The sequence below is a fragment of the Calonectris borealis genome, chromosome 2 (assembly GCF_964195595.1).
Source record: "Calonectris borealis chromosome 2, bCalBor7.hap1.2, whole genome shotgun sequence".
In the NCBI taxonomy this organism is placed as follows: Eukaryota; Metazoa; Chordata; class Aves; order Procellariiformes; family Procellariidae; genus Calonectris; species Calonectris borealis.
The window spans coordinates 77,784,396-77,800,122 of record NC_134313.1 but is presented as its reverse complement, the minus strand read 5'-3'; the positions used below and the strand labels follow the sequence as shown (position 1 = coordinate 77,800,122).

The window sequence follows — 15,727 nt, the reverse complement described above, 5'->3', positions numbered from 1 at the left end:
AATATGACTTTAAATTACACAAACAGCCAGTACAAGCTTAAGTGGATCAGATATTTTAGTTACACTAAAACGATCAGGAACATATTTATGCCTGTATTACAAAAAAGGAGAGATCTGGGTCCTTTTTATTGTCTGGTTGCTGATTACGATCAGCCAAATATTCCTGCAGTCCTCCTGCTTCAGCCAGTGGGAAACATACAAATGCAGCTGAAAGCAGAATTTAATCTATTGTTCATACCTTATCTTTGACTAACTTTTCTCAGTGATAAACATTTCACCACATGACTCCAAAGGAGAAACATTTCTGAGAAACAGCGAGCAACTCCAAATTATGTTTCCCAGACCTGATTAGTAATAACAGCCCGGCTGAAGGATTTCCTTCAGCAAGCAAACAAAGAAACAGTACTTGTATTTTTTCTCCATTCTTCATACCCTTCCTTACCAGTGACTCCAGAAGCCTCATTGTGCAAGAAGCTTAACTCTCCTCTCAAATTTGCTGGTATAAATCAAGGGTTACAACACAGAAGCTAAGAAATTGCAGTGTTTGAGAACTCACAGAAATTAAATCAGAATCAAGTCCACTGCAGAAGTACTGAAATAAGGATGGGTAGTTTTAAAAAAGTATTCAACATCATTTGGTGACAAACCATTAAGAGAGAAATATTTTTATTCACAGTAGGACAAAGAGGAGCACAATATGACATTTTCTCTCTTCCCACCGTTTTTTTTTCGTGTTTTTCGATTTTTAACTTTAAAATACGTCTGCTAATGTAGAGGAGGCATTGGGTACAAAAATGTCCCCCCCTCCCCGCTTCATTATGATAAAATACAAAACAGAGGCATTGTTCATTAAACACAGAGCTAAATTCACAACTGATTTAGCTTCACTGAAGTCAATGAAATTACACTAAATTTGGCCCATAAAATGTGTCCCTAAGCTACTGTTCATCTTTTTTTGGTAGCAGACACCGAAATACAATGACAACCCAATAAGCAGCTTGAAAAATATTCAGTGCGAGTCTGTAAAGAGTGGCTGCCCCAGACGCAAAGGGAGAGCAGCCACTTTGAGTTGACCGCATTCTGCCTTAGACCTGTGCGTTGTCCCCAGTGATCTTAGCGAGAAATGTACAGATGTCTGAGAGCACAGTTTGCCTCTGCATCTCCTTCCCTACCTTCTAAATCTTCATCCAGGCCAGCCAAAGTCTGCTGGAGTTGTGCGGCAATGAATATATCCTCATTCTCATGCTTTGCTGAAGCCATTTCTTCATCTCTCCTGCTAAATGAAAGAGAAGAAAAAGGTTGGGTCTCCCCCTTTTTTCGCTTTGCGCTGTTGCTCTGAAATACACTCTTCTCTCAGCCCCTTTGGTTCCACTGGAGTTCTGAAACTCATTCCCCAAAGTATGAAAAACATGCAGCCTTAGAGACACACACCACCACACTGACTCATCCACATCTAGGAAGAATCTCTGTGGTGCCGGAGCATACTCAGTGTCCTGGCGATCAAAAGATTAGGATTAATAAAGCCGGTCGCAAAGAAATGGTCTGGCTTCACTGTGAAGTACGCATTTCAGCTGGGCTGCAGAAAAGCAGCATATGCCAAGGCAAAGGTTTTGCATATCCATACAATTTTAAAGCAGACCACTAGCCATCCTGTGTGCCCACTGTGCCAATATAGCTGCACCTTAATTAAATAAAAATTGCACGGCAATGAAAAATAAATACAGCTAAGTACTGTTAGACAATCACTCTGCATCCTGAGGGGAGGGAGGGGAGGAGGAAAGAGAACTAATCCCTTGAGAGCTGTTCCTAATGAAACATATCAAGGGGCCTGATTTTGCCAGAAAATAACTCCATGGTTTTTGATGAATTTGTACAATGATCTAAAAGAAGCCTGAAATCAGAATGAGTGCCAAGTGTTGCCTTGGCTTACTAAAAGAAAAAAAGAAAAAGAAGATGAAACTAAGAAAAATCCTAACAAAAAATAACTAAAATTAAAAAAAAATACACATGGCAACCTGTTACACAACAGACCTTCTGTTTCTTAGGAAGAAAAATCTTGACCAGCAGAGCTTTTCTATCTAAATCATTGAAGCTAGGATTCCACATTGGGAAATTAATTTTTTCCAGCTACCTGTTCCTCACCTGAATTTAAGACATTGTTGTCTGTGACACTGTATCTAAGTTTTGCCCTTGTGATTAGCCCATTGAAAAAATAATCTTCCATTCTAGCCACACTTAAACTAACTTTGGTCAGGCGAAGCAGATTTGCCCTTTTCAAGATCAAACCCTTAATAGCACAGATACGGTAACAGATGACATTTTTTTTTGGTAGTTTACCAAACACTACCTGAAAAATGCCATTTTTCTGCTACCCTTTAAGATGATAATCTGAATAAAAATTCAGGGATGTTTCCTGACATTGATTTAAATTATGTTTAACAATGTAGCTTCTTTTTTTGCTATTTTGTTGTTTGATTTTCCCTTGCTCATACCAGGAGCAACTGAAAGCACATGTTGAAGCATCAGGTATTTTATTTTCTTTTACTTATTTATTTATTTATTTATTTATTTGGCATTCACCTCTCTTTTCTTGATGTCTTTTGTAGTAGTCCTGGAGTCCAATTCTTCTACTCGCACCTAAACTGCCTTGCACTTACAAAGCTGAGTTCATGTATGTAGGATCAATGAAAACAGCAAAACACACCTGCAGAGAAGCCTTCCGAAACTTTTTTCACATCCTTTTTACACATCCTTGTGTATCTGAACATACAGATGGGATGAATTCAAGATGGCAAAGCCACCTACGTGCCTAAGAGGTTTCCTAAACTGGAATCTAAGACCGAAATCTGTATGGTTGGTTGAATACAGAGGAAGAGACACTGCTCTGTGACTGGAATACAGTTTCTTCCAGCATTTGCCATTGACCTGAGCTTTGACAGGCCCTGTACATCCCCAGAAGCCAACATGAACTGATGATGCTTAGGGCCAGCACCCACACTGCAAGACTCATGGTAAACTGAGTTCTCCCCCTGATGGATTAAGAGCAAGGTGGCACAAATCAGTCAAAGTGTCCAGCGGAGGCAACTGGTGCTGTAAGACTGCAGTCCTACTGTACCCTGAAGCGCGTGCACACACACACACACACACAAATCAATGAGATTACTGATCTGAACGATCTGACAAAAAGATTTAAGCTTACTGCAGCATTCGGACTGGGATAGAAGTCTGGCAAACAAAACTCTCAGCTTGAAGGTGGCAGAAAGAATGAACTGACTGAATTTCGTGTTGTTTTTGCAGTGGAAAGTTTTCTAAAATTAATAAAAAATACTTGCTCTCCTCTGAGTGCATTTTAAAACAATTTATTTGCAAACTCAGAGAGAGCATTTTTGATGGGAGAATCATTCATACTTTGCACCAGCTAAGCAACAGGTCTATCAGGCGTGGAAGGCAAATATTGCTTTCTTCTTTACAAAGCTGATCTTGTGGGATAGCTGTCCACAGCTGGAAGCAAATTACTGATGCAAATTGAGACTCTTAGCTACTGTAAAGTTGTTTCCAAAACCTTGGAAGAAAAACATGTAAACCTGTATCTATCAGAGAATGAGACCTCATTTCACAAAGGCCATGCCAGCTCACCACCTCTTTGGTACCTGATCGTATCTTTCTATTGCCTGTTCTACAATACAGCCAAAATCTGTATTACTAAGGTTGTCTGTGCTGGGCTTTCTCCAGGAAATAATGGAAACTATTGGCTTGAGAATTTTATAGGCAATTTATCTAGGAAAACATATTTGGGACTGGAACAGGCATTCCTGGGCTCCAAACATGCAGTGTGGGTCCATTGCACTGACCAGCTCTTTCCTCCTGTCAATCAATGGGAATCTTTCAATGACTCTTACAGCAAAATTATCTTCTCCTTGATGGGCGCAACAGTCAGCAGAGGTCTCTTTCATCATCCTCTGTGCACTTATGCAGTGACTATACATAATTTGCCTCTCAATCTCTGCTTCAATCTCCTTATCTAGACAACTGGGATAATACTATCCAATTCACAGAATTTTTCTGAAAGAAAGAGAACAATGCAGCGAAAATGAAAGGATTCTTATTTGCTCTTACAGAGGGAGCTTCAGAAAAAGCAGATCTTTTCTTTTGCATTTCCAAATTCCTAAAAGAGCTATTGTTCAATTCATCTCCAAACTCACCTACAAAGCAAGCCAAAAGGTATAGATTAATCACAAGGCTCCTCTTAAAAATCTTAGCATTGGGAATTTAAAATGTGATATGTGTTTTGTGAGGTGAAGGTCTGGTAGTTTCCAGTAGCTCACATGATTTATAAATATGCCTAAGACAACTCTTTTCACAACAGTATTTGGGAAAGGGAAACAAAAGCGCCTCTAATTTTTTTTTCATAGCCTTCTTCCCATCTAACCCTATACATTTTTCTTTTGTTGACAGCTCTGTTTTGGCCAGAATCCAAGAAAAATATGACTTACTCCGATACCATGTTTTACATTCTGGATAAACATTACCAGTGGTATTTTCTCACACACGCTTTTTTTGACTTAGGGAAGAACTTGATAACCTTTACACTGCCTTTCTGGTAAAATGTGAGGTGCTAAAAATACAACACAGGTGAGCATTTAGCCCAAGCTCGAAATGGAAAACGTGCACGGTTCCTGGAAGCCTGCGCTCTTATTACTTATGTAGATTAGCAGAGATTTGTGCAAGAGCACAGAACGGAGCAAAGTGACTACTAAACTACAGCCTTTAGTGCGCCACTGAGCGCAGGCTACAACGCATAATTACTCCTCGGCAGTCATTCGCGCAGTTGGAGACAAAATGAAACTTACAGCAGCATTTTGTCAAATTAGTGCCATGGGAGACGGACATTTATGAGAAAGTTTACATTCTAAGAAAGGGAGAAAAACCTCTGATAAACCTAGCTGGAAATGCTACATTAAAAAGAAACCCAAAACAGTGGTAAGATAATGGATTTGCTATGACAGAAACTGCCATTTTGTTATAGTTAGAGCAGCTTTACCTGAAGGTCTGTAAATGATAAAACTGACCCGAGCGTCTTTGAGCAACTTCTCAGGAGTGCTGGTAAGCCTCATGCATGGTACCAGAGGTAGAGACCACTGTAACTGTGAAAATACAACGCAGACCTATGTAAACTGCAGAGACCAAGGAAGAAATTAAGTCGTCTGAACTCAGGCACTTGGTGCCATCTGAAATACTGTAGGATATTCAAGACATCTGTCTGGGGCTGGTAGACATAATACGGAACGTAGGGAGACCCATGTCCTGCTGGAGTGGCAGCAGGCAAGATGAAACGGCAGTAGACGTCTCTCAGGTTAATTGAATATGACCTGAAAGTCCCACTCACTTTGCACCATGTTTCCTACATCAAAAGACTCGAAAACATGGCTCCTGTGAATTTGTTACTAGCTGGGGAGGGAAGACACAGACATGGTAAATGACAGAGTCAAATCCAGACAGGCACACCGTGCAGTAGCATACGCAGGGATGTAGTGACTGCTGTGAGGCAGTTCAATGGACACCAAGAGCGTTCAGCTTCTCACACGTGTCTTAAGCAGCTAACAGGGACTGACCAATGTGGAAAGTTGATATTATGGTTTCTCCAGACTGGGCTTTGGAGCATCTGGGCTCCTTTCCCAGCTCTAATAGTCTTCTCCGTCCGATACTGGGGAATTACTTTAACCCTCACGTGCATTTCCAAATTCCTCCTCTTCATAAATGCTGGAAAGAGAAATGCTTCTACCTCAGGTATATATTAAGGTGGGTGTTAAAGAGGACACTGATGCAGAACAATTTCAAGTTGTAGAAAGTACAGCTGAAAGTGCATCCTTTTTGAATACAACTTTCTATTCAAACACGCCAGAAAGACAACATTAAGTAAACGCACGGTGTTTATATATTTGGTTTTGTGATTGATGCAGCAAAGTACTCTTCGTAAGTGGAGGTAACTATTTTCCAGATTAGACAGTAGTTTACAAAATCTTAGGGACCATTTTTTCCATTCTTTCTATTTCTTAGGCTAGGTGACTTTTTTAATATCCTTTCAAGAAGGGAATATAACAGCAGCAGGAGAGCAGCTAGTAGAAGTAGTGGACTTTCTGGTCACCTAAGCTATGACCTGACCACTGATGTTCTCCATTTCTGCTGCTTCCTGTGAACTTGAGCATAAAGTTTTAATGTTCGAATGACCAAAGTCTGTTAAAATGCCAAATGTGTAGACTGCACAACCAACTTAGGACTGGTTAGATAACAAAGTCATCACTTGTCTTTGATGCAAGATTTCTAAAAGTGGCAGGCGACTAGGAAAAGGAAAAAGCACATGGTCATATTCTGTTGAATGCCAGATATCTTGCTTTTTATGCTCTTTAATGAGTGATAAAAGAAAAGCTGCACATACTTTTTGAGAGCAAAGTACAAGTATAATTTCCACTCCAGTTTTTTTAGTTTGTGTTCTGTTTCTAGTTCTGTGGGACTGCATCAAACTTACAAAGGTCTTTAGACTCCATTTATATCTGTGCTGAATAAAAACCATCACAGATTGAATTAAACTATTTTCCAACCCTAGAACACAGAAGTCCACTAGTGCCTTCAGATATAAAACCACTCAATTAAAAATAAGAACTTGTAAATATAGATGAGGAGGAAGATGATGTAATTTTTCAGCGGCAGCTGGGTTTATGGTCCTTTTATAGTCCTCCTCCATGGTTACTGGTCAAAAACCTGAACAGAAAGCAAATGAAAATGCTTTTGCTTAGTATCATTTTGTGTTTTAATGCTAGAAATCTCTAAGCTTGTTACATACCAGGGTGATTTGAGCTTCCAGGGTCCTGCTGCATAAGCAGCAGCTTGTAGTTGCTACACAGCTGGAAGCATGCCCCCGCTCCCCCCTCCCCACACAGGCCTCTGGCAACAGCTTCTCAACGGGAAAGCCCACAGGCGGACAGCATTGCCAGAAATAGTCAGGGAAGTGGACTAGCATGATTTAGATCTTAATACAGCCACATCACCTGTGCAATGTAACATTGCAAGTTAAAAGATGACATGGTGAGGTTAAATAACTTTCCTTGATTTACACAGAAAAATAAGAAACAGAGCCAGGACCAAAGCCTTTCTCTCCTGGAAGCCAGCATTACACCTTTAGCAACCTAAGTTGCTTCCTAACATGTAAAATATTCTACAGCTCCAAAGTACATGGCATTTTTCCAGTGGATGAGTTTAACAGAAAGGCTAATCTGGATTCTTGCTCTATAACGACTGTTAGTATTTATTACTTAACCATAATATCATTGGTATCTTCGCTCCATGAATATCTGCCAGCAAAAAAGTGCATGAGAGTATCCAAATTTAAAGAATTTTCTGGAACAAGGGGAAAGGGAAAGCCAGAGATAAGGAAGGAAATTAGCAAAACTATGTAAGAAGCACAGGCTTGCAAATCTGTCAGACATCTGGGTCTTAATTAGGTAATTTTTCATCCCTGAAGTTCTCCCTGTCGCTTTAACCCTTTCTCTTCCTTCCTCCCCCTTGAAACTACATCTCTTGTTTTCACAAAAGTAAAATATGTGCCTACCCAGCTAAAATAAAACCTATCCTATAGAGAAACAAGAGAATAAAACTTTCCCATTATTTCTCAGAGATCGTTACAAGTGACATGTAAGTATAGAGAATGTGTTTGTGCACAAAGAGGTATATATAATACATACATACACTGCTATTTTTCATTACCGTTTTTCTCTTTCCTTCCTGTCTGCCTTCTGCCACTCACTATTGGATTTCTTCTTCCTCTGACCAGCTTCATCGCTGAACTCTCCCCAGCTACTGACTTCTCTTTCCCTCCTGTCCTTCCCAAGTGGAATACAAAACCTTGCAACATTTGAATTTGAATGGGCTGAAAATTAAGCAGAACAAGTTCACCCACCCCTACCCTTCCAAGCTTTTGTTTTAAACTAACTCATCAAAACTCTAACAGTTTTGTAGCAAACAGCAAGTATTTCTCAGGTTGGTAACGAAGGGGACTCTTCTCCTCCCAGTAGCTTCAACTACCCCAACCATAGCCAAAGGTAACAAATTCTCCCAAGAGAAAGGGAGGAAATGGGATTGTCCCTGTCCAGACCCACAGCATGAACTGATCTCAGGAGGGTTCCCCCACCCCCACGCTATGCCCTCCACTAGCTGTACGTGAAAAAATATTACTCTCTCATGGCTACTGAAACAGAAACCCAAGGGAGGGGAAAATCCCTTTCAGACCTTTGGAAGGTATTTTATCTTTTTGTCCCAGACAAGTCTGTATTTATTTAGCTTTATAATTGCCAAGTTCCCTTTACGTTTTAAAATACTTTTAAAATATGTTAATACATTTAAAACCTTTTCAAAATTAAAAAAAAAGTTTTGTATTTTTAAGTGTTCTTCCTGCTCTGAGAGAGGCTGGTGGAACCACTCACTCTTAAGATCCCTTTTAAACCCCTCATTTCAATTGCTTATAACTTTGAGAAATTATACATCTTTGCTAGGTGGCAGTCCAAATGTGACAATTTGTATCATGCCCATGATCATTCTATGCTTTTGTTTCAGCCAAAATGATTAAATGTGTTCCAAGAACAGAGTTTGGAGGAAAAGGAGAGCTGCATTCTGATACATGAAATGCTATTTAATGCTCAGTCCTCTGAAAAAAAGGAGTCCTGTGTGGTCTAACTGGTCACTAGCCTGCCTTGACTCTCTGCGCATCAGCTCTCCTTCTCTAAAATAGGATAATGCCACCTTTTCATCTCACATGAGTACTGTGCAGAGAAATGTATTAAAGTCTGCATGGCACATGGATACTAGTGTGATGAGTAAGATAAAAGGAGCAAAAGGAAATTAAATAGTCCTGTGTCCAAAAGATAATTTGAATTGAGAATGAACGGTGGTATACCTGCCCTATTAATTGAGCTCTGAAACTTAGAAACCAAATAAACCAAAATACAGTATGATCACTTTAACTAGAGGCTTTATCATACTGCACAAAAGGGAGGGAATTAAGGTTAAAGGGGGAAGCTAAGGTTAGACAGAGAGCCTTAACATTAATGTTACCTAACTTTGAACGCGTGACCTAGCATCCCTAATATTATTATTTTAACATAATTTTTAATGTGTAGTTATTTATAAAGCTCCAGACAGTAGGTGTGCATGATGCTTTACAGGCATATAAAATTGACTGATCCCTGCCTCTAGGAGCGTGATGACACCATACACGGGATGGGAAAGGAGGGGGTATGGGAGGACAGAGTTGCAACACTGTGAGATCATGAGATGTACTTACTGCTACATAAGCAACATTTCAGCTTCTCTGTGGTTTTCTTGTTACTCATTTAACACTATATATTAAAATTTGGTGAACAGATACATAACACAAAGAAATCAACCGTAAGGAAGGATATGAAGAAAGAGAACTATGTAGTACACTGTTCAGTCAGCAGTTAATATTAAAACATTCACAGCCAAACATTGCATATAGTCAATTATTTATATGGTGTTAGCCCTTGGTACCTCCAGCTGAGGTCTGGATTCTGCTCCACCAGGCACTGTGCAAACATATTGTGAGATATGATAGTTGTGCTATGGTTTTTACTGTAAAAAAACAGTCAGTGGCTCAGCAGGAGAGACAAAGATGGTTTAACAGGTTAGAGGCAGAGCCAAAGGTAGAACTAGAGCGTTCTGACATTTGATTTGATATTCTACATGCTAATTAATGTGTGTATTTGGATTAAGATTGCGTGAACAGGAATCCCAAAACAAAACAAACCAAACCAAAAAAGACTGCACTTGCAAGTTGCTCCCATGGACTGGAAGACAAAACCATGGAGGAAAGACCTGGAAACCCTGGAATCCGGGGACCTTCTTTTAGAAATTTCTGTTTCTGTGCTCTGGGAACTGAGTGAGATTTGAGCTCTGCTCTGGTTGTCATTTCTGTGGGTGTGCAAAGCCCGTGGTACGTGCCATTTCTGACCCGGCCTTACTATCGTGCTGCTCTGTGCAGACAAACCTATTGCGTGTTGAAGACTGTACCCTTGAATGCTCGCAACTTTCCTTGACTTCAGCAGCAGATGAGGTGCAGGCCCTGCTGTAGTATTCTAATGCTATCATGCATTTCGGCTACACAAAGACCACCCAGGCCATCCAGCAAACAATTCGAGAAACTCTAAGAAAAATTAATTTAAAACTAAACATACAATTAAGTAAGCAACAAAGTAAACAACATGGCAAAACACTCTTGATCTCTTGGAGCACAACTAAGCCTCTGGACCAAACGTAGGTAAGAACCGTGGACTTGATTCTGCTCTTCACTGCAGTTCTTCACAATGCATGTGCAGAATACCACTTGGACTTTCTTGATAGTCCTTCATGCTCCAAATATAATTTGCTTCCACTTTAAGGGTACTTTTCACAGCCCACAGAGTCCAAAATGATTTTAGTATATAGCATTATAAATCCTTAGGAATTAGTTATTTCACTGGGTGAAAAGCCCAAGCTTTAGTCAGCTTTACAATTTAAAATGACAAGCTAAATATTTCCATTATTTTTATTAACCATTTTTTCCCCAAGCCTCAGCCAAATTAGTCACTAAATAAAATTTCTGACTGTAGTGGAGCTCAGACTCAAGCAGGACTCCGATTCACTGCTGTTAACCACTGCTACTTTACAGTAGCAACACATTCCAATTTCTTTGTTCTTATCTTCCTTTTAGAATTAAGTTAGATCTTGGTACATGGACTAGAAGAAGATAGAAAGGAATTAATAAACTCCATGTAAAATTTTCCTTTAAGTTTTGTAACTTATGAAACATATTTAAAACTTTGTATAGCTTCGTATCAATTATTGACATGAACTGCACTTTGTCTTGTCTGGGAATTTAGGAGGCTGGTTTGGTCCTGAAAGTAACCTGTTTATCACAAGAACTACATACAGTCTCAGGGCTCCCAACAGATTTTATTAGTGGGGTGGCAGCTGTTCTGACAGTAGAAGTTGAAACTGATGTTCTCCAAATTTGGCTGTACTCAAAATTGTACTCAGGATTGATTTATAGCCCACGAAAACAAGAATTTTATACAAATAGGTTTAAAAAAACTCCTTATTTTTTTCCTTCCCTCTACACTTAGGAAGTGGCTTTTGAAAACTTAGCAAGTTGACCACAAAAGGATTTAGACGAGCACAATTTTCAAAGCTGGTTTGTTTACAAACATAGGTTAGGAATGGAATTGGATTTACCTTCAAATATTACTGGTACATTAAGAGCATGAAAATTTAAAGGATATTACTATCAGCATCACTGCTGTGGCAATCTAAGTAGTTGCTGACATAAGATTAAAACAAATCACAAATGTTAAGTTTCTGCTATATGCTCAAGTTGATCTAAAGCAATTTTGCTGTCCCAGAGCCTAAAAAATAAATAGAATTTATGAAAAATAGCCACACTCCCCAAACAACAATAACTGTCTCCTATTTCACTCTAAACCACTCTTTTTAAATTATGGACATATTAGATATATACAGAGTATTTAGCACGATAAAGTCACAGAAAAGATTAAGTTGGAAGCCTAGCCCAACCTCCTGCTCCAAGCAGGGCTAATTTCAAAGCCAGACCAGGCTGCCCAAGACTTTGCCTGGCTGAGTTCTGAGAACCTCCAGGCATGGAGATTCCTCGACCTCTCTGGGCAACCTCTTCCACTGCCTAACCACTCCTGTTTTGAGGAATTTTCTCCTTACATTTAATTTTTATTCCCTTTACAGCAGCTGGCGACAGTTGCTTCTTGTCTCACTGTGTGTCCCTGAGAAGCCTCAATAGTCCTCCTTTTGTTTAGGGAAAGACTGCGATCAGGTCCCTCCTTATCCACACTGCTTTTGCAAGGTGAACAAGCCCGTTGCCTCCTCTCCCCCTCATAGCTCGTGTGCTCCAGCGCCCCAGCCCTCCCAGTGCCTCTCCTCTGGACTCTCTCCAGTTTGCCGATCTCTCTCTTGAACTGGGGGCCCACGACTGGACACGGTACTACAGCACTGGCCTCGCAGCGGCCGAGCAGGGGGAGTAACCAGCTCCCCGAGTGCGATGGGCAGCACACCACACTATCCTTCCAGCTTCCACTCCTTTGGCTCAGCAAGACCCCTGCACAGCAGTCCTGCTCGCCAGCTTACGAAACGACCCATTGTCTCTTCTACCTGCACTCCTTCCAACTATTAAAAATTTTGTGTGTTTGTCTGGCACAGGTAAATCTCAGTGCAACGTACAGAATAGATATCTTTGGCTGAAGTGAAAGATGGAGAGAATACTGACTTCCAAGAAGGAGCGTGTCACTTAATGATCTGTGGTCAATGTTTTATTTGACTAAAAAACCAGAAAAAGTCCAAAATATTTCTCGTTGATTAGGATTGTTCTTACAGGGCTTTGTTTTGATGTCTTTGCTCAACATTATGGTAACTTCCTCCCCCCCCCTCAATGTGCATGTCTGTTTTCCTAACCAGTTTAAATCCTGCATTTTGAGGAAAGTTGGGATTGCTTAGTTATCTTACAAGGCCCAATCTAAGTCTACTGAAATTAATGGGTTGCTTTTTTGGATCAGGTCTGGAATGTTAACTGCAGTTACTATACTAGCCTATCTAAACCTCCAAATAGAGACTGCATCAGGACCTAGGAAACTGTAAAAGGACAAATCAAGAAAAATGTATTGTTGAGCAAGCATCTAAGTGAGGCTTGATCTTGTCCCCATTGATATTGATGGATAAAGAAAAGCCCTGAGATCATTCCAATAGGTTACATACTGACTTTGGCCTAATTTATCCCTAATTTATCGCCCACTGCATGATCCAAGATGAAGTTTTCCCTCAGAAATGTGTGGAAGGAAATAACTAGGTCATGATACATGCTCTTATGAAGGGGCTACAGATTAGCAGCTGAATGGAGAGAGACCAGAAAGCACAGACTTTGTGTCAACTGAGAATTCAGAGGAATTTCTGGCCCCTGTCCCATGACTCGGCAGCATCACACAGAGCGGATCCCTGTCAGTATTACCAGGCCACCCTCCTTGCTGGAGGCACAGCTTCCTATTTGGCCAGTTTGTATTTGCAAAGTCCTATAAATTCTGGGTTCCCTTTGCAGCCCTGCCACCAACTATGTGAGTTTTGGCAAACAAACAGTGTCAGAGTCACTTGTGCTTGAAGGCAGTTTCTAGTTAAATTCCAGGTTCTCGTATTTTCTTGCAAAAACTGCAGGAAAATGTTTGTTTATGTAAAAAAAAAAGAAAAAAAAAAAAAGGAAATATGCTGAACCCCCCACCCCCCAAGGTGTAACGCCAGTGGAGGTTAGCATTCGGTGAACATACATATGCATGCACACACCCACAAACCAATCCCCAAATTTCACTGAGCACAATCCTTTTCCACCTGGCTTTCGGTGGCTTGGATTTTTCCATTTTATGAATTTTCCATTTTATGACCTGCATGTCATTTTTCTAGATCAATATATAGTAGCATTTTAAGCACTTCATATGCTATCAGAACTACAAAATAAACCAACTGTAACAAAATTATTTCAGACTTCTTGGAGAAATCAACTCTGGAGGGCAGCGGTCTTTGGTAAGAAATGCAACTACAAGTTCAAACAGAAAAGTGACCTTTGCCTGTTGCTACAAGTATGTCACTGGAGGGGATTTGGCAGTGAGCTTTTCACTGGGAGGAGTCACTTGGCATTGGTACTGGTTTATGAAAGAGCAGAGTAGAAGTTGGTTTTCTTAAATGATTCCCTACAAGGAGGACAGGCAAGATATTTTCCAAGAGCTGGTTGCAAATGAATTTTTACCTCTGTGGAGCACCATCAAATCCCAGGCTATCGCAGTAAGTGTTCTTTGAAGGGCACGTCTCTGTGCCATACACCGCATCTGCCTCAGCTGAGTCCATGTAGCCATTGACCAGCTTGATGTCTCTCAACTTCATACTCTCATTTTGTGAATCCAAAGATACAATGTCAGACGGGGAGCTCACAACACCCGAGTCTTCCATGGTGTCCTCAGATGCAAAACAGCTGCTTTCTGATGCCGTTTCTTCCACCTCTGATAGCTCCAGAACCATGTCATCCACTACATAAACATTATCACGTGCGGGCAGCAGGCTCTCTAAATGAAATACAGCAAGGAAAGTTAGCTGAAAGTCATCAGTACATAAATCAAACACAGAGAGCTATTCCTTCGTAATTGGAAAAAAACACATGAAATACATTAGAAATAGTAGGATGGAGCTCAATATTAGTACATAGGATAAAGATAATTTGAAAAGTGACAAAAATGTTGTCCTTCTTTGCTTTTAGAAAGGTGGTTTGCTATGCCTGCCCTGCGGAGTTTGGGTTTTATAATTTTCATAGCAAATCAGTTTCCCAGGGACAGTTTCTTGGGCAATAAGACCAAAGTTTAAATGATGTTGTGCAAGAAATCACTCCTGTTATTGCTTCTGACAACATAATCTCATTACTCCTCTTCCATGCTACCAAACAGATCATGACATTTCGAATAAGAAGTCTATACACAGGTAAAAATGGGCAGCATTTCCCACACAGGACACTGAATTGGTAAACTAGATCTACTGCTGGCCCACTGGGTGTCACTTTATTTTACCACCCTTCAATTTCCTATGTATTAAGTGGGAGAATGACAATTGTCTCTTTTTCGAAGCATACAGTATCTACTAATCAGTGTTCAGAAAAATAGACACTACTATGCTTAAAGCACAACCTTTTCCCACAGTTAGCCATTTATAAAGGAGATCAAGGGATATGCTCTTTGCATGTTTAACTCTATTAATAAAGTTCACATTTTCAGAGAAGATTAGACACAGTACAATTTTTCGTACTCTGTTTTAGTTTGATTCCTATGAGCTAGGTTTTTTTGTTTTAGGGTTTTTTTTTGTGCAAAATACAATTTTGTTATTTCCTTTAAGAAATATACAACTCTAGACTCCATCCTGCAATTATGCCATTAAAGGGGAACTCCCAACAAGGTCAATAATTTCAATGACTGAAATTACTGGGTGACTAAAGACAGAATCAAGCCCAAACACACTTCTTCTGATCAAAAAGAATCAATAAAGACTAATCTAAATGTTTAATTTGGAATTATAAGTGTGCTCCATTCTGTTCTTCAACCTCAGTAAGCAAAAGGAAGATTAAACAATAGTTTATGGTCTGATCCTGCAGACACTTGTGGTGGATGTTAATTATATGAGAAGTCCTAGGTCTACAAGCATGACTAAGATTAAGCATACACTTCACTGTTTTTTAGGGTCAGAATCTACAACTTTTTGAAGCATACATGAAGCTACAGGTCAATAAAAACGATCAACGGAGAGAAAGACTTCTGTATTATGTTGTATACACAGAAGTATTTTCTTTAAGTCAGAGAACTGAAAACAACTTTGTTAAAAAATGTCACAGAAATAATTTTGTAAGGGTGTAGCTTAGCACTGAAGCTTTGAGTAAAACTAAAATAAAAATCAAACCAACATTCTCCTTGACTGAGGTTACAAGGTCCATTAAGTACTGAAATTGATTTCTGACAGCAGGAGCAATAAAATTCAGAGGGTTACAAATCATGATTAAAGTTGTAAGTGCTGTCAAGCATCGATATTAATGATGGAAGATGATCCAAAGACACTACTGCGACTTTGGAAGTAATGT

At 39.8% G+C, this 15,727-nt stretch overlaps 1 protein-coding gene across 1 annotated transcript in view; it reads right to left on the bottom strand.

The window, feature by feature from the left end:
• The window catches only part of COBL (cordon-bleu WH2 repeat protein), a 167,126-nt gene that overhangs the window by 12,417 nt on the left and 138,982 nt on the right, over nucleotides 1–15,727 (bottom strand). Inside the window, exons 12-13 of the mRNA XM_075142377.1 lie at nucleotides 13,862–14,174; nucleotides 1,173–1,276 (exon numbers count right to left, since the gene is read on the bottom strand). Coding sequence (XP_074998478.1) covers nucleotides 1,173–1,276; nucleotides 13,862–14,174 — 417 coding nt within the window. The remainder of the gene's footprint in view (nucleotides 1–1,172; nucleotides 1,277–13,861; nucleotides 14,175–15,727) is intronic.